At 44.6% G+C, this 19,907-nt stretch overlaps 2 protein-coding genes across 22 annotated transcripts in view; one reads left to right on the forward strand and one right to left on the reverse strand.

Annotated features, from left to right (window-relative positions):
• Positions 1 to 14,094, forward strand: part of LOC143347603 (uncharacterized) — a 207,180-nt gene extending 193,086 nt beyond the window's left edge. For 17 of the 21 annotated variants that reach the window (XM_076776915.1, XM_076776913.1, XM_076776922.1 and 14 more), the window contains one exon: positions 9,185 to 14,094. In XM_076776915.1, coding sequence (XP_076633030.1) covers positions 9,185 to 10,612 — 1,428 coding nt within the window. In that variant the 3' untranslated portion in view covers positions 10,613 to 14,094. Of the gene's footprint in view, positions 1 to 1,840; positions 1,894 to 8,343; positions 8,453 to 9,184 lie in introns of those variants that run through there. The other 4 variants (XM_076776932.1, XM_076776931.1, XM_076776933.1 and 1 more) reach the window with 3 other exon arrangements.
• Positions 14,095 to 14,367: 273 nt separating this feature from the next.
• Mrps22 (mitochondrial ribosomal protein S22) lies at positions 14,368 to 16,173 on the reverse strand. Its single transcript, XM_076776940.1, has 3 exons — positions 15,973 to 16,173; positions 15,233 to 15,702; positions 14,368 to 14,981 (listed from the first exon to the last, which is right to left on the reverse strand). Exons 1-3 carry the CDS (start codon positions 16,079 to 16,081, stop codon positions 14,490 to 14,492), a joined length of 1,071 nt encoding a protein of 356 aa, XP_076633055.1. The 5' UTR covers positions 16,082 to 16,173; the 3' UTR covers positions 14,368 to 14,489.
• Between the last annotated feature and the right edge of the window lie 3,734 nt (positions 16,174 to 19,907).

Consider the following 19,907-nt stretch of genomic DNA (forward strand, 5'->3'; position numbering starts at 1 on the left):
ACCCCGTATCCTATTATGCTAAAGAGCGCATGCAACGAGTGATATAGAATTTTGTCTACTATATAACATATACTTAACCTTTTTGTATTCGTGTACACGTACTCGTATACTTTGTATGCGTACTGTATATACATACGTGTGTCCGTGCGTGCACTCGTGGTTTTTCGCGCCGAGGTAAACAGATACACGACGTCGAAAATATCAATTTGAGCTAGGAACGTACTGTTCGTTCGCGAGAAGTTGGCTGGCGAAAGGAACGCGGGTCCGATTGGCGCCTGGGATCCACGCATATCGTCGCCATTGGCCGAGACAACGAAAATGGAGGGGAATAGGCGGAGCAAGCGACTCTGCTGCCACCTGTGTCCTCCTGCTAGCCAACTTCTCGCGCACGCACGATACTATTAGAGTTTTCGTCCCTCGACAGTTTGCTCGAGGCGATAAAAAGCATACTCTTCTATAGGCTTGTGCCTTTTACCATCTCGATCAAACTCAGAGCAACGAAAATTCAAACAGTATCTTCCTAGCCTCGTACTAGGCGTCCGCTTGAAAATTTTACTCTCAAGCAGACCCCCCCAGCATTGCGCTGTTAATTTCAAAATTGCTCGTGTTTCGCGCGTAAAGGCTTACCGGGCGCGTCCATAGTAATCGGATCGTTTCTTTCGTCCTTGTAATTGGCACAAACGGCATCCTATATACACCCCGTTATTCAAAGCTTTCAAAATTTCCCAGTCTCGCGGGTCATACACGTTCTCTGCGTTTCGGAAGTTAGCTTCTCTTGGCAGTCGGATCCATATCGATCGACGATACAGCCACGTTCTTGACCCTTGGTCGGCGCTCTCCGAGTTGCGATCCTTATCGTTCCTCGGTACACGAAATCTAATGTAAACCTTTCCTCGACACGAGACGACCAGCTCTCACGGGAGCGCAAGTGCGTGACTCGTTTCGAAAGCGGGCTCTCGTCCCTCGAAATTTGTCGCAATCTTGCTTATTTTGTTGCAAAAAAAAGAAAGGAATTGGGGGGTGGGGACGATACGAGGCCTCGTTCGACTTGCGCGACTCTTTGACTCTCCCTTCTCCGGAACGAAAGAAAGATTATGAAAACGAAATAAAAAAAAAAAGATAGAATAAAGAGATGTAGGAAAAGAAAAGCGACTTGGACGCGTTTCTTAGACGAACCGCGTCCAGCGAAATGGTGTCGGCGTCGCGAAAACTTTCCTCCAACATGTGTCTCTGTGTGACATGGACCCCTCCACCCTGATCAACCCCCACAACCAATATTTTCAGTGTTTGCTGTGTCCCGATAGTATAGATATTTTTTATACATTTAGCGTGTATGGTGTGACAAAACCGGACCAACGGTCGTCGACGCTCGGAAGGGGAGGACGGTGGATCGCGAGTGTCGGCGACCATGTTTTTTGTCATACCATTCTCAGTGTTAGCTGTGACTTAAGGATTAAAAACGACAATCTGCGTCGCGACGAGAGATCGTTGACGAGCCAGTTTTTTTGTTCCCTTTTTATGCTTGTTCGCGAGAGAGAGTCTCTCGCCTCTCTGTCTCTCTTGTTTTCGATGATACGAGCGAAGCGAGAGGTCTTGTTTCCGATTCTAACGATTGCTCCGGAGTCGCTCTCCTCTATCCTGTACGCGGGTTACGCAAAAAAGAAAAAAAAAGCTCTGTCAAATCAATCGTCGAACTTGTCAATTCGAGAAATATATATATATTTATCTCTCTCTCTGTCTCTCTCTATATTTGTCTCTCTAAATTGTTTCCTTTTTATAATGAAATCTATAAACGCAGGTTACAGGCTACAGAGTAGTGAAAATGATATTAATTTTCTAGTATGGCTGGAAGTGGAGTACTAACTTCAAGGAGGCCATACAGACCAGTCACGAGTAATTTTTTAATGATTCATATTTATAAATTATTAATTACTATTATTATTATTAATATTTCTACTTATTATCATTACCATTATTATTATTATTATTATTCTGTACTATTTTATATACTATATATATCTATATATATTCACCCATGCGCCCATCGTATCACACGTTACACATCTACACACATACATATGTTTATATATATATATACATGTACATATATATATATATATATACCTTTTTTTTATCGGTATGATGTCTGCCGCACAAATCGTCATACTGTTTACGTCTGTTTGTCCCTCGCGATCCTCGAAGCATTCCGGCAATTTTCGAAAAAACGAAAAAAGTATGAAATGCATCGCGAAACGTTTGACGGAATTCTTCGAGGGACTCGCAGCGAGGAGTCCTGCTGTCGTTAACAACTTTTGACACACTCTACCTGTATATCACCATACTCTCGACGCGTGCTTGTTTCCCGAGTTCGATTTTCATTTCCGTTGCAAAGTGCAAAAAAGAAAAAAAAAAAGAAAAGACACACCGATCAGAATGATTTCTCTCGACGGCGGGCGAATTGCGTTTCCAATGATCGCCTCGGGACTCGTCGCACGGAAAACAGCCGAACGAAGAAACGCGTTCAACGCGTAACAAGCAACCTACCACAACGAACGAAACTTTTGTGCCGCGTTGTCTTACGTTGTTTTGCATCTTACCGGCCACCTAGAGCTTGATCGTTTGTCCCGCTACTCTCCCAGCGCTTCTGAGATGTATCCGACACACGTTTACGACCAAAAAAAAAAAAAAAAAAAAGACGCACGAAAACTTGTCACGAAAAAAATGGTTTGACGAAAGCGCGCAAAACATCCTCCGCTCTGTGCTACGCGGCTACGCGCTCTCACTTGGCCTTCTCGCAAACTTCCTTACTCACTGTACTTGTACTTTGCAGAGTTTTTATCCTCTTTCTCTATCTCTCTCTAGATGCATACAATTTTTGCGACTTGCGATAGTTTTGTTTGATCCGTCGGCCCCGTTTCGACGACGAACGTCTCGTTCGCGGGCAAAGGATAACGATTCGTTTCCTGTAAACGACGACAGAAATTAGGGCCGCGAGCTGGAGCATCTCGCGGCCTTAATCCGAGACCGCGTAAACGAACGGAAGGAAAGAAAGTAGCTTGCGATCTCGCCTCGTCAGACACGCTCGTTCCAATCCAATTTCTTATAGTAAGGTGCAGCACCCCCCCCCCCCCCCAAAAAAAAAAAAACCCCGTCTGTTCTCGATACACAAGGTTTACATTGGATTTCCCACCCCGAGACTTTAAGATTCACGGCCACGACGACGAAATTGCACGCGATCGTCGTCGATAGCGCAACAGCTCACCACCCCCTGAATCCTAGACCCTCAACCATTGTCGTCACCATACGGAATCTACGGGGAGAGATTAAACCGAGAATCTCCGGATGACACGCGCGATCGATCGATCGAATCACTGTTCGCGTCACGATCTATACTTCGCTCGGCGGAACTTGACGTTCGATCGAATAAAATCCACAATTGTTCGTACACGTACGCTGCAATGGTGATTCGCTATAAGCGAAAAGAAATTTGTTTATCGAGTTCTTTCCATTTTTTTTTTGTCAAACGTTGTTTCGTCACACTGTTCTTACTTCGTTTTATTTACAAAGCAGTTTTTTTTTTTACTTTTTTAGTATCAACAGGCCAGCGATGGTCAATTACAAGCACTACAGAGAGGTATAAAAATCAACAGTGGTGTTTTCAACGTGACACGAGCGTTGGCAAGTTTTCTTTTTAATTTATTCGAATACAAACCTTTAAATATGGATTTATACCAGTTTCGAAAATAACAAAATCGTAAGAAACGAGTTTCTTTTCGTTGCGAATCGCCATTACAGCGGGTGTAACTATATCCATATACAAATATCTGCTTTCGTAGTTGCGCGGTTTCGCCTAATTCCAAGCGTCTCATCTTGTTGAACGAAGTATAGAACTTTGAGTCTGGAAACTGGGACAACGGGCTGCAGCGCTTCTACGAGTAGAGAAAACGGTCCAACGACGAGGATTGTGTCTTTCGCTCAATATGATTTCTCGATTGATCGTACACTGGCTTCGAAGAAACTTCTCCAAATTAATGCGGGCGCACGAACGTTCCTAACGAAGAAGCTACTGTCGAGAGAAAGAAAGAACCTAGGTAGGAAGGAATAGAACAAGTAAAAGTGGACGTCGAGCAATTTTTGCACAGTCCCAAACCTTATAAAACTTTCTTTCTTTCTATAGTAGACGAGCAAAAACATTGCCATCGTCTTGCAACGCATTGTTCTCCACAATAATAAGTTGTTCGAGGCTTTCACTAAGTTTCTGTAAGTTGATGCTGTTCTCCAGGAATCAAATGACACTCTGACCTATGTCGTTCGACTCCTGGAGAAGCTGAATACTTGCTTCAAAGGAGACGATTTACACCCGGAAGCCTCTGCACGTCGCGTGCTTAAAAACAGCAGATTGCTTCTTCGCTAACAACACTCGTGCATCCGTACCATTGTGGACGATTTTTTTCATAAGCCAGTCTCATGGAAACCACAGACGTAACGGTTTTTCCTGCAACAATTTGCACGAACGGTAATTCGAAACTACAGTCTATCAGCTACACGACTATAGTTACAACTCGAAGTTTTATCCGACAACTTTAACCCTTAAGTGGACTCTCAATCTCAACTGAATTATCCTACTTAACGTTGATCTTTACCAAATTGGTAAATCAACTTTTCTTTGAAGCATTTAAAAAATAATAAACTAACGAAGGATTGCATAAATTTTCAAATAATCACATTGGCGTACAATTATTCAGTCCACTTAAGGGTTAATAGATTCCTCGAAGGGGAAACTATCAACCTAGCTATCGTATATCGTCCGAAATTGTTTAAAAGAATCAAATTTATGGAAGAATGACAAAGATCCACGGTTGCAATATTGCAACCCGAACAAACCGTTATGTCTATAGTTCCTATCAAAGAAATCGTGTCGTTTCTCTGTTTTCGGGCAAGAATCATAGTTTCTCTAATTTCTGGAACCGTCCCACGTATACATTTACGTGCACGCGCGACGGAAATCGGTTGCAATGTTTCACACGCAGGACATCTATTTTTCTTTTTCTTTTTTTTTTTTTTAATTCGAACGTTCGGAAGAAACTCCGAATTTGTAGAATTTCGCCAGCCCATACCCGGAATGTCCCCACTGTGCTTGGCACGCGCGTTGCTGTGATCGTCGCCACCCACGTAATTTTTACCCTTTGTTTTTTTTTCTTTTATCCCCCGACATTTCGAGTCGTCGCATTGTTTTCGATCCTTGTGGAATTGGCTCGGAAACTGTTGTTACACCCACCCCTTGCTTCCACGTCAACGTCTTCAAATTTTCGGTTCGCTCATCCGTCCCCCGTCGGGGCGGCCATGGATCGATTCGGCGCGTCCTTCCGGTACTTTGTACGATACACATGTTTGTATACACACGCTCCTTTCTCTGTTTCTCTTCCTTCCTGTCTTTCTGTCTCTCACACTCTGTGTCTATCTTTTCTGTCTGTCTGTACTCTCTGTCTGTATACCGTGTATATACACGCGCGTACGTATTGCTCGACAACTTAGAAAAGATCCCTGCGGTGGGGGAACGCTGGTACCGCCCACGCATCCACGTAGACTCGATTTCTCGTTCTTAACGATAGGATTTCATTGTTTTGTTTTAGTTCGAATTCCACGAATTTCTTCTTTTTTTTTTTAATGCACATAATCTGGAGGTGAATCAATCTTTGTCAATCCTTTGACTGCCCTTCGAAACGATAGTCACGAGTCGCTGAAACGAAACTATAGTATCACTTTATTAAAAATAATATAACATCCAAACATCTCGTCGATATTTATTTTAACAATAGATTGGTTTTAATTAACTTTCATTATTAATAATTGTCATACGCGAACAAAATTTACTAGATGTATATACAGTATGCCGTGCTCTTGTTTGACTGGAGGTAGAAACAAAGTTGGGTGGTACAAGATCTATATTTCTACGCAGTTTTACATTGTTTTAAATTCTTTAATAAAGTATACGTCTCGACGAAAACGTGAAATCTGTCAACTTTGTCTTCTGGAACATTGTTCTATCTCTAGCCAGACGAAGTACACAAATCGGTCGAAAATCAGTTGCGAGTACTTTGGCAGTCAAAGGATCTTCTACTTCAAAGAGTTTTGGATACATTAACGGTTAAAATTTAAGATGGCTAACGTTCAATGTCTTTAAAACTGTTCGAGCTGGAAGAAAAAGTACTTTGTAGAAAAATCACACACAATACTGCGTTATTCGTCCCCACCATTCATCCCATCGCATTCGGTCACTCCCTCGAAAATTTTTTCTAAGTTGTCAAGCTATACACGCGTCTGTCTGACTCTCAAGTCCGTCGTAAATATACTGCCTTACTATAAGGATTGGACCGGAGGTTTTGACTGTGAACCTTTGATTGGCCACTTATCCATATATATGTACCTCTTTTGTTTTCGACGATAATAAGTCGCCTATACTCGAGCATGTTTTTTCTTCCGTGTATATACGTAAAGAAACGTGTGCGTACTATATGTAGCGATGAGACTCACACCGTATAGATACTGTCGATAGCAAATAACCAAGTATTATTTTATACAAAACTCCTTTAACGTATGCACGAAAGTACCGATACGTATCGCCTGACAACAGTATCAATTTCGAATTCTGATCCTTTTATAAGTAATACCGATCGATACCGCGCAAACCAAGTACCCATACTCGTAAAAGTTCTCGAAATAAGAATCAAAGTCTTATGTTATATGGAAAACAGATCGTAACTTCAAGTAATTACATTTATCGATTGGATTTTATAATTATCCGAAGCACGACTTATTTGGTAAAGATTAGAATTCTCGTTTTCAGTTTTGATACATTTCGATCGATATTAAATACAAAAAAATCGGTAACGAAAATTGATACACGTACAATGGCTTCGGGAAAAAAGCTTCTCCATACTACTACAAATCTGCAAGCACGCTTCCGATAGAACATTCCTGGATGCACAAATTGATTGGCAATGTATCCAGTGCAATTGTAGCAGTATGAATAAGTTTTCTTGAAACCAGTATACCTGAAATGATCTGTATATACATGGTCGAGATTTCGGGAAAAACTTTAATGGGCGATTCTGGAGGCCAAAATAAGACGAAAATCAAGAATACCAATATCAAGGCTTCGTTAAAAAGTTATTAACGTTTAAAGTTCCGCCTCCTCGCAAAACTGTAAAACTGTCGATACGTCAGTAAGTAGAGTTCCTCACGCTGAGTGAGAACCATTATAGAGTGCACGCAGCTGTTCACAGATGGCGGTTATACAGGTGGAACTGTAGGGACAGTGGTCTTCCCTCTCACTCTAGCTGCGAGGGTAGGGAAAGCGGCCATGTTGCGCTCGGCGTTAAGCCGCCTGGTGAGCCACCCTTTGTTCAAGTCAGGGCGTGCAGACGTGTCCTCGCGTTCTACTTATTTTCAATAAACAGTTCCTTCGTTACCGTTACGCTGGACGCATTCATTCATTCTCCTGAGTCCCCTTCCTGGAGCCTGGAGATACGTGGATGACAATTTCCCACAGAACTTTAAACGTTAATAACATTTTAACGAAGCCTCAATCAACAAATTGATATTCTTGATTTTCGTCTTATTTTGCCCTCTAGAATCTTCCATTAAAATTGTTCCCAGAGATAGCCGAACATTCTATATACTCAGGCAAACCTCGACCATGTATGAGCTTGAGGTTTCGATACGTTCGAATACTATCTGGTCGAGTACTTTCCTATCGAATTGCTTAAATATCGTGAATATAGTATCATGGTAATGTCAGTCCCATCGTTGATAGTACGTATACGAAGCATGCGGCATGTATATGTATGTACCTACGTAAACACGTATGCTGTACATGCGTATAGGTTATGTAAGTTTGCCGTGCACGTTCGACTTAGCGTTTAGCCATTGCATGCCCGTTTTCAAGCCTTGTTTCTACCGAAAAAAAGACCGGTGTCGATGTTTCGGGTATCGACGAGAATCGGGAACTTAGGACAGCAACGACGACGACGACGACGATGACAATGGCAGCGAACCCCTTATCTCAATGTTTGGTTTCGTTGATGCCTGCGACGCGTGCAATTTTCTTTTCTCGAAATTGAATATGGATGATAGAAAATCGCGTGACGGCCGTAAACGCGACGACGCGACGCCGGGCGTCGTCAACAATCACCAGAGCAGCGTCGTCGTCCGCGTTTCGTCCCCCCGTTTTAGGGCCCGTTCGCGCGAACGCGAACAACCGACACCGGCGATAGCGGTCGAACGGCGCAATCTCTTGATTTTGGATTTTTGATTTTTGGTTTCTCTGTTTCTTTTTTTAAGTTGACTAATACTGGACAACAGTCGATGCCAAACGTAAAAGAGCCCCAAACGAGTACTGACTTGTAACACGCACAACGCACACACAAAACGCTATAACACCCGACCGCAGGTAACTATCTAACGGAAGTAATTACATACGTATATTTAAAAAAAAAAAAAAAAAAAAAAAAAAAACGTCATTGATTCGTCTGTTTCTCCGCGCATCACGACTCACAATTAATCGACTCGCATCGTTCGATCGATTTGCTTCTTCATTCGGCCCTCTTTTCTCGCCTCTTTTTCACGTTTTTTTTTCTCTCACTCTCACGCTCTTGTAACCCCACCACCAACCAAACCCAACCAGCCACCCCCCACCCCCAATCAGCCGCTCACCATGTTGTTTCACTGGCATCTTGCATGCGAACACATCGCGCACATTTTATTATTATCAGCATGACGTAGACGATAAGCGAACGATCGTATTTCGCGACCAACCGTCGCTCGACGACGGTGCGTCCGGGTTCGTAAACGATTCGAAAGCGTAGTCCACTTTTGTAAAAACAGACAAAATAAATGAAAAGAGATTTGCATATGACGCACCGTTCTTGACGACGCGCTCCAAGACTTCGTCAGAAGCGATATCGTTTCAAACGCGTGCAGATGCTTTTGTACTTTTACCACTTCGTTAACGCGATCGAACTTCTGACGAACAGTCGATGCTCCGAGGACGCGACGGCGGGCAAACTCGGGCAGAGACTTGCCCGGCGGCGCGTCCCAGGGGCGAGAGGTAACCACGCGTACCAGGTCGCGTTCGTACGATGGATAAGCTTGGTAACCGGAAACGTAAACGTGTCGAACGCAGGCAGCTGCCTCTGTGCCAGCGGAACGCACTGTCGTGGGGTCAGCGAGCATCATCGGGGGAGGGTCCCACCCTCACGAACCACCCGCCACCCATCAGCAGCGTCCGGAGAACGCACTCGACGCTCTGCTAGACGAGTTGCAGACCTTCTCGAGGCCGAGCTCGCAGCTCGGTCACGTTCCCGGTTCCTCGACGATCCTCTCCGACCTGGGCAGATCGGGAAGCAGAGAGGCCGGCGTAGTACCGCCCGCCACCGGTACGTCGGGTCGAGCTCCGTGCATTTCCGACATAGGAAGGAAAGGCAGCGTGGACTCGTCGAGCGGAATATTGAGCGGCGCTGCGGTCGCGGTAGGAGCACAGAACGCGGGTGGAACGCTCCGCAGGTTGCATTCTTATCCGTCTAGCTCGGATACGGACACCTCGCCACCCATAGCGAGACTGCAGGTATCACTGCAGGAGCAACCGAGCTTGCCGGTGCTACCGCAAGGATTCGTGCCGGGTCAGAAGCCGCCGGTGCCCGAGAGGAACGCGGAATTGTTGCAACTAGCCAGCGCGAGAAGAGTTCCGCCTCCTCCGCCACCCCGCACCAGCTCCAGATCCCCGTTGGCCAGCCCTACGAGCCCCCAGCTGCCACCCAGGAATCACTCTTGCAACTTGCAGAGCGGTAATTCGACGCTACGCAGGCCACCAGCGCGCTCCAACATGCCGGTGAAGGAGGGCAAGCCACCGATGGCCCTTCCGGTGGATGCTACCAATGCGGTGGTACCTGCCTTGGAGCAATCGACGGTGACCACGGTGCTCCATAACTCCTCGTCCTCCCAGTCGTCGATCATCCTGTCCGCTAGCAATTCCAGCTCCTGCGAGAGCGTCAACTCGCAGGAAGGCCTGCAGAGCAAGAAGGGCAGGCAGGAGCAGCTGGAGCAACGGCACCAGGAGCTGTTGCGCAAGCAAAAGGCTCTGCAAGAACAGTACGCGCGGCTCCAGCAGCTGCAACGAAACACGGCGGGTCTGACCACCGTCCCGCCGGCGCCGCCGGACCTTCTGAAGAAAACAGGCTCCGAGAGCAACCTGCTGGCCAAGATGGGCCTCGGGCTGAGCGCCGCCAGCTCCGGATCTCTCACCAGCCTGACCGCGAAGCTAGCTGCCTCGCACGAGACCTCCGTGGACGGTCATCAGCCGCGACAGGAAGAGCCCAATGATCACCAGCAGCAAATCGAGACCACGACCGGCAAGATCGTCGTCAACTCGACGTCCAGCGCGGTGACCACCGCTCAGACTGTGAATCAGACTCCTTCGAGCGAATCAAACGGTCAACCGTCGTCCATCGTGAACGCAGGTTGCCCCAGCTCCACGACCGTTTCAACGGTGGCGCCAATCGCGAACGCGACCACCACGACAACTAGCAAGATCTACGAAACGGATATTCTGTGACCGAGAAGCCGCTCCCTGATTGGCCACAGCGTCAGCGTGGCTGCCGAAGTCGTGCTCGCGAGTTAACGCGCTCAATTTCAAACGGTCCTCGATCTTTCCCTCGAGAAACAGGAGGGATATATAATTTATACTTGATCCAGACCAAAATGCACCGTGTCCAGCGACTGGAGCCGGAAAGTGATGCCGTTGGTGCGTATCACTGACCACTACAAAGCGGCTGGGAGTCTTTGTCGCCGAAACGAGGAACGAATCAACGACCGTGAAACGCGTATCAGTATTAACAGAATCTGTGAGCCAACAATGGACGCGAGAGACGGTTGTTGCTACCGTGGAAGATCGATGGTTCGGATTGACGGCCATCGGTGTTGCCTCGATCGGAAAGTAGAGTTACAGCGTAGAGAACTTAGCGAGTCACACGTAATTTATAATATCGATTATCGTAATTAACGGATATAGTATTAATAATCGTAACGAAAAACTGCGATCCAAACGCGTAATAGAGACGTCTCGGTTGAGAAAAGACGCGCGAGCGTCTCGCACACAGTTTCGATTTTAAGCGGCCCGTACACGCTCGTGATTTACTGGAGATTTTATTCACACAGGTTTGATCAACCGTCTTTCTACAGAAAAGGGCCAGCGTGAAAGGCGATCAACCAAACTCGAATGTAAACCATAAATGTCTGCGTGTATGGGAAATTTACATTACAAATAAGAAAACGAGGCGCGTACATTAGGAGGCAGTAATTTCTGCCGTTTGATGAGAACGCGGCACACTGAAATTGTTTCCTCTTCTCTTCTCAGACAAGCTTCTAATTGTCGCGCGGTTGAAACGCTGGGCGACGTTTATAAAATGACTCTGTCGCCGATCACGCGGATATTTCCATAATTTAAAAAAGGAAAATATTTAGTTCGCTCTCTGATAAATTTCGCGAAGATTGGTTTATTTATTTAGTGTCGAAAAATTAAACACGACCTTAACATGTTACCTTATTCGTCTTACCTTAACCTTTTGACGTATGAGAAACGAATAAACGTAACGCATCTTCCGATGAACGAGAACTCTTGTCGACAATGACCCGATATTACTTTCATAATAAAACAGGGTAAATTTGAAATAGATATACTAATTTAATAAAGTATTATTTTAATACCTCGAAGGGTTGAAGTCGTATCAATGTCATCTAACAATTTCATCCACGCAGCAACTAGAAGTCATTTTGGAAAAGAGAAGGGATTGGTTTGAGATGTTACAGTCCTTTCGAATAACAGAAATTAATGTTTTCCAACGTAGTTTGTGCCGGAGATCGAGTTTCAATCCAAAAGATCGAGACAACTCGAACAATCTTTCGTAACGATTGTGCCAAAAAGAAAATATAAAGAAGATGAGCATAAGTTACAGATTCCACGTCAACGACCACGAATCATCGTGTTTCCTCCGCATTTTCGACTCGTGACTACGGATAAGCCTCGGCCCAATCGCGAACGCGGTCGTCAAAGTATTACACATACATACGAGTACATTTACTATATCTAGGAGGGAGGAGCGAGATATTTCTATATACGAAGCAAGAGTAAGGAGAAGTTTATATTTAAACGAATATTTAAGCGGATAGTTAGGTAGATAGACCGAGCAGACGCACGAAAGTATGCTCTTTATAGTACGCGTTAATCATCGTTAAAGTCGATTACTTACGAAACATTCGCGATCCACGAGGACGAGAAATTTTATCGTGTCTAGAAAGTATCGTCCCTCTTGCGCCTGGTGTATGTAGGTATGTACATACGCACAATGTGCAGCACGGCGAAGGAACGATCGATAACCGGAAGAAGGACGGGAAAAAACCTTGGTCGAAACGCGAGGTATCGATAGTGGATAATGGCGTGAAAATCCCGGTCGCGTTCCTCTCTGTATTTTTCCTGTAACCTAGCGATATGAAAGGTTCGTATGTTTCTAGGTAGCTTTAATTAAAAGTAACAAGAAAAAGAAAAGTGTGTAAAACAAGAATTAAAGCAGTTGATCGACGTAATTGAGAATAAACTCGAGCGAAAATGCGAAGGAAGCGAGCGAAGAAAGGAAGAAGAGGGAGGGTTTAATCGTTGCTTCGAGGAAATCCCGAGAATCAATATCGATTCGTCTCAATTTTTCGACGGACAGAGGCGAAGATTGAAAGGAACATTGCTCAATATTTACTGATTGAAATGCAACAGCGAGGGTCGCGACGCGTACGGTCGCGACGTTCCAAGACCGCTCGTCGATTCGTTCCAAGACGCATGCGCTCTCCGCCTCGACGTCGATGGACGCGCGCGCCACAATCGAGCCCAGTTCCTTGCTTCGCGAATTTACAACCCTTCTCTTTAAGTCGACCATCGGGTATCGAATTACTGCGCGACGCGGCGCCTTGGAACGGATCGACGAACGCCACGGCGCTTCGCGCTATAGAGATTCATTCATTCCTAATTCGCTTAGCCGATTAAATTGATTCGCTTGGATCGCCACATCAGTTCGTTGATAGAATGTTGCGATTATCAGGCGCGAGCAATCCCAAGTTTCTGTCACCCTTCGCGATCCGCGCACCATCACGCGGCGAATGCCACAAACACGACCTGTAGAAAGAGAAAGAAGAAATCGACACCATCGTGTCGAGAATTCTCGCGACGAGACCTCCGTGCACGTCGTCGAGAAAGTTCTGTTCTATCCTAAGAAGGACGCACAAGATCGGCGCAGCAGCGCATCGGTTCGCCGCGATCGGAAAGAAAAGAAGGGTGTCCGTGCTTCCCAACGCTCGACAGAAATCCGAGATATACCTATATAATCTATACACGCATACTTTGCTTCGAGAGGCCTAATAGCCAATAGATCCAAATCCGTGCTTTCCCTACGTTTCCCCTTTCGTTAGTTCGCGTATGAACACGCCCGCGATTTACCTTTCTTTGACCGCCTTCTCGATAGTATAATAGTGGATTAGTAAGGTTTTCGTCCGCCACGCGAATAATCGTGCTCTTATTTGTTTTCTACGTACAGCCACGAAACGCATCTATATGGAAGTAATAATTAAATATTTAACGATAAGAATAATACGAGTAAGAATATGGGTAATACCGAGATGATCATCGATCGCAAATACATATTCAGTTCAGCGAGTGTTTATCAAGCGAGCAATTAACGAGACGAGGACGGTACACGATCCAAACGTACAAGAAACATTTCACGTTCGATCGTTCGTTCGGTCGAACTTGTATATTGTTCCATTCACGACAGTAGGTACTTACACGCGATCTCCAACCGCATTGCTTTTGTACAAAGCTGCTTTTCTCTTATCGATGCACCTTACGTTTCACATCGCTTCGACGCCTCTCTTCGTTCATTCGTTTATTTATTTCAAGGGAGTCCGCGTTGCCACCTTATTTTACACGCGTCCATCCCCCCACAGCCTCCCACCTCCCACCACCCGAGTAACAAGTTTCCTCGAGAGGTGCGAAAAGTACACACCACACCACCAGTCGACCGCGCGACACAAAGCGGGACCCGAATCGATTCAGTTTCATCCGTAACGTTAGCCGACATTGTCGATACGTAATGTTTTCCGACGATCCTGTACGCCAAATCGAATTGACTTGTTACATTTGTAAATGTTTGTAAGTACTATCACGTAATAAAAATAATCTATACAAATAATACTCAATTACGATTCTATGACCTGTTTCGCTCGCGTGAACATTAAACGTGAGGGATTATTAATCATATTTGTAAAACATAAAACATCATAATCGATTTATTCTCCATCCAAATGACAAATTATTTATTTTCGATAATTATATTAGACATTTGCGCATATGTATAGGTATAAAAAAAAAGACGTATGTACGAGCAGAAGATTTAATTTGGTTGTGATTCCGGTTGATTCTTGTCGGTGTTAAAACCATGCGCTGTTTTTATACCCTCCTGCACTTCTTTCTCTGTGTTTCGTAACTTTTCGTACATTAAAATGGCGTGCTCTATATCTCTTCGTTTCGTCGCATCTAATTTGGTATAACATTTTATTAAGTCCATTTCGTCTTCACCCTGTACTTCAACTGCCGATTTGGCATCAGGATGAATTATATGGTAAAGTCGTATTAATGATGCCGCTTCATCTATCCTTTTACTTTTAAGCACGTCTATCAATAAATCATCGATATTCTTGTTCCAAGCGAGGATGAACGCTAACGAACCAAAGTGCCTAGTAGATCGTAAACTATTGAATTTATTCGTTGAATTTACGTAAAAGCACACTTCGTTAACAATCCTTTGATACTCCGAATCGTCTGGTTCAAACTGTATGCAAGCGCGATCCAAAATGAACTCGAACTCTTCTCTATCCAATAGATCCTGTACAAATATAAACGATTCGGATAAACTACGTAACTATAATTCTGTATACAACAATACTGGGATAACTGAAAGAAACACGAGACTGAAGTCTCGCAATTATCTCCGTTTAATTCTGAGAAGTAACCATGTCCACTTGAACGACACTTAAGTGGGCACTACTGTAATAACACTCATCCAAACGAAAATGACTCGCAGTTATCCTAGCATTACTGTACAAAGAACTATTTGAAACAATACCATTTTCTTACTTTGAAGTAAGGATCGTAAAACATCTTTGGTGTATGTATTTCCCTGTGTTCAACAGAATAGTACACCTGAGACATTCGATTCCTTTCATTCGTATTTGCGTGTCTCAATGTACCATCAGGATCACGAACAACTATTAATCTGTCTCTAGTATTAATTCCATAACTTATGTCAGTGAACACAAACTTTGATTGGTCATAGCCTCTTAAAGCAGCATCTGCAGATAGTATTTCAACTGTATCCGAGCGTGCCTTTACCACAGGTGGTATTTGCAAAACAACATCCAGTTTGGACTGAATTTTATCCTGTGCTTCCTGAAGCTCCTTGTCTGTCATAAACACGAACTTTGGAGGTAAAAGAGAACTTCCGTCTTTGCGTTTTCTGAAAGCTTTTTCATAATTGACACGTGTCAATTTTCTCAATAGCTTCTGCACATCTGAATTAAAAAACAATGGCGCCGGATCGTCTAACTCTGTAAAAAAAAATAATAGAAATAGATTTACTAGTCTATTAAATACAAAAAAAATATAGTAAAAATAGATTTATTAGTCTATTATATTACGATTAAAATAATAGTAATAGATTTTGTTCAATTCTCAATAACATTATTGCAAGTGAAATAATACACAATAATGTTATTTCAATGTTATTTCTTTTGTATCTTTTTACAGTAAAAATAACCTATAAACTGAAGAAAAATATTGTAGTATGAAGACGTTCTTAAAGAATCAATTGTACGTACCTGCTTTTTTAGAAACCGAAGAACATAACCGATGACAAGTCATGCGACTGCAAGTCGACCGTTTATAAAGATGTCGCAAAAACAAACTCATTTTATTAGACATCATCATTGGCGTTTACATCAAACACAGCTATAACAACACTGTGTCTGCAGACTGCACCAGAGATGCCAGATTGAGCACCCGGTGCACTACTCACCCTATGCCAGATTGCGCGTATGTGAGCTCCTAGAGTTTCGACCGCCTCGTGGGAGTCCAGAGAGCCGCCCACGTTTGTCGTGTAATAGTTCGCTATTTTCTACGATAGATGGCGCTTATTTTTCGACCTCAAACCCTCTGGTGCTAAAACGTCCAAGTTTGTCGTGGAATAGTTCGTTACCTTCAACGCTAGATGGCGCTTATTTACCGATCTCAAGCCCTCTGGTGCTAAAAGGCCCAAGCTTGTCGAGAAATCCATCTAGCGTGGACGATACAAACTATTCCACGACAAACTTGGGCGTTTTAGCACCAGAGGGTTTGAGGTCGATAAATAAGCGCCATCTATCGTTGAAGGTAACGAACTATTTCACGACAAACTTTGACGTTTTACCATTCGGATTCCCAAAGTGCCCGGAACATTTCCTAGTTGCTGACGGACTTGCGAACAGGTCGCATGGCATAGCTAAGGGAATAATGGGGAGAGAAATTACTTGGGGCAGCTTCAGAGAATCGAGAAAGGGGACATGTGTCAGTTTGCCTTTGTCGACTCTCCGAAACTACGAGCTCGCATACGCGTGATCTGGCATAGTATGAGAAGGTAGAACAAAGTCTGAGATGCCAAACGGAGCCTCGGGTGCACCGTGGACACCTCATTCTATTTTCTCACACATGCCAGATCACGCGTACGTGAGCTCGTAGAATTTTGAAGAGTCGACAAAGGCAAACTGACACATACCCTCCTTCTCGATTGTCCGAAGCTGCCCGAAGTAATTTCGGGCTGTTTCATGGGAGTCAAGAGAGAAAGGCTAACATTTGCCTTCTCGTTCTTGAACAACTGAAATTCAACCTCACGTCAACGGTATACGATTCGATATCTCGACGGCTCAGGCATTTTTACTTTCCGACCTATGTAGGCGCACATAAGCAAAGTACCGTCATCAAAAAAAATTTTGTAAATTTTATTTATTACTCCTATGTATCAGCGTACATATGTATGTACATTATTAATACAATTGAGTATAAATAAATAACTGAATGAATTTAACTGCAGGTCCACTGCATGTGATAGCCTCTGATGACCAGTGGTGACAAAAGTAGAGAACTCCTGACGACTTTGGACACCATACAGCGACTGTTACTGACTGCTCCTGATTACTGCTTGCCTCTGCTGGACTCTGCTGACCATCGCTTATATTTCTGACAACGTATAACGATTACTACTGACTTCTGCCAGCCTCTGTTGGTCTTTGCTAATCTCTGCCAGCGTGTACTTGTCTCTGCTGAACTTTCCTGGCCTCTGCCGAATGCTACTGACCACTGCAGGTATTTCTGATAATGTATAACGATTAATACTTACTACTGCATGCCCTTACAAGTCTCTGCTTGCCTTTGCAGGTTTCTGCTTGCCTGTGCATGCCTTTACTGGCCTCTGCTGAACACTGCTGACCACCCCTGATGCTTCTGGCATCGTATAACAATTACTACATGCTACTGTTCGCCCCTGCTAATCTCTGCTGGCCTCTACTGACCGCCGCTTATATTTCTGACAACGTATAACGATTACTACTGACTTCTGCCTGCCTCCGCTGGCCTCTGCTGGCCTCTACTGACCGCCGCTTATATTTCTGACAACGTATAACAATTACTACTGACTTCTGCCTGCCTCCGCTGGCCTCTGCTGGCCTCTGCTGACCACTCCTGTTACTTCTGACAACGTATAACGATTACGACTGGCTACTGTCAGCCTCGCCCAGCCGCTGCTGACCTCTGTTGACCACCCCTGATGCTTCTGGCAACGTATAACGATTACAACTTGCTACTGCTTGCCCCTGCTAGTCTCTGCATGCCTCTGCATCCCTCTGCTGACCTCTGCTGGCCCCTGCTGACCACGCTGACCTTTGTTAACAACTTCTAACATGATGTACATGTATTAAAACTTTGTATAATGTAAATCTATGACAATAAATGATATAATTTCAAAGAATTCTATGTGTTCTCATCACTTTTACCTTTCTTTTCCTCTCCCCATTATTCCTTTAGTTATAAGAAACCGTTTCTCTACTTAAAACTGGAATTCCAAAGTGCCCGGAGCGTTTTCTAAAATGCCGGTGACCTTGACCCACTTTCGAAACTGGGTCAAGGCCAAATCCTGATTCCCAAAGCGGCCGGAATTTTTCTAAGATTCGATGGCCTTGACCCACTTTCGAAATTGGGTCAAGGCCATCCGGATTTCCAAGTTGGCCCGAAGATTTCTAAAATTTCGAATGGCCTTGACCTACTTTCGAAATTGGGTCAAGGCCATCCGGATTTCCAAGTTGGTCCGAAGATTTCTAAAATTTCGAATGGCCTTGACCTACTTTCGAAATTGGGTCAAGGCCATCCGGATTTCCAAAGCGCCCGGAATTTTTCTAAGATTCGAATGGCCTTGACCCACTTTCGAAATTGGGTCAAGGCCATCCGGATTTCCAAGTTGGCCCGAAGATTTCTAAAATTTCGAATGGCCTTGACCTACTTTCGAAATTGGGCCAAGGCCATCCGGATTTTCGAAGCGCCCGGAATTTTTCTAAGATTCGAATGGCCTTGACCCATTTTCGAAACTGGGTCAAGGTCAAGGTCAAATTCGGATTTCCAAAGTTCCCGGAACATTTCTAAAATGCTGGTGAACTTGCGAAGAAGGTGGTACGCATCTTATAGGTAAGAGAATGATTTGGAGAGGAAAAGGACGGTAAAAAATGATGAGAATATATAGAATTCTTTAAAATTATATCATTTATTGTCATAGATTTACATTATACAAAACTTTAATACATATAAACATATTATATTATATTACATCGTGCCACAAGTTGTCAGCAACGGTCAGCAGTGGTCAGCGATGGTCAGCTGACGTCGGGAGATGTTGGCAGAGGCCAGCTTAGGTCGGGAGATGCTGGCAGAGGTCAGCAGAGGCTGGCAGTAGCCAGTAGTAATCGTTGTACGTTGCCAGAAATATAAGCGGTGGTCAGCAGTGGTCAGCAGCGGTCAGCAGAGGCCAACGGAGGCCAGCAGAGGCATGCAGAGGCAAGTAGAGTCCAGCAGGGGCAAGCAGTAACAAGTAGTAATCGTTATACGTTGTCGGAAGAATCAGGGGTGGTCAGCTGTGGTCAGCAGAGGCTAGCAGTGGCAAGCAGTGGCAAGCAGAGTCCAGCAGGGGCAGGCAGTAGCAAATTGTAATCGTTATACGTTGTCAGAAGTATCAGGAGTGGTCAGTAGCGGTCAGCAGAGTCCAGCGGAGGCAGGCAGAAGTCAGTAGTAATCGTTATACGTTGTCAGAAATATAAGCGGTGGTCAGCAGCGACCAGCAGAGGCTGGGAGAGGCTAACAGTAGCCAGTCGTAATCGTTATACGTTGTCAGAAGTAACAGGAGTGGTCAGTAGCGGTCAGCAGAGTCCAGCGGAGGCAGGCAGAAGTCAGTAGTAATCGTTATACGCTGTCAGAAATTCCAGGAGTGGTCAGCAGCGGTCAGCAGAGGCTGGGAGAGACTAACAGTAGCCAGTCGTAATCGTTATACGTTGTCAGAAATTCCAGGAGTGGTCAGCAGCGGTCAGCAGACGCCAGTCGTACAGCAGACCTGTTGACGGGAGGATATTAGTTGTTGAAGAGCGAGAAGGCAAGTGTTAGCCTTTCTCTCTCGGCTCCCATGAAACAACCCAAAATTACTTTGGGCAGCTTCGGACAATCGTGAAGGAGGGTATGTGTC

Source organism: Colletes latitarsis, chromosome 11 (assembly GCF_051014445.1).
Source record: "Colletes latitarsis isolate SP2378_abdomen chromosome 11, iyColLati1, whole genome shotgun sequence".
Lineage (NCBI taxonomy): Eukaryota > Metazoa > Arthropoda > Insecta > Hymenoptera > Colletidae > Colletes > Colletes latitarsis.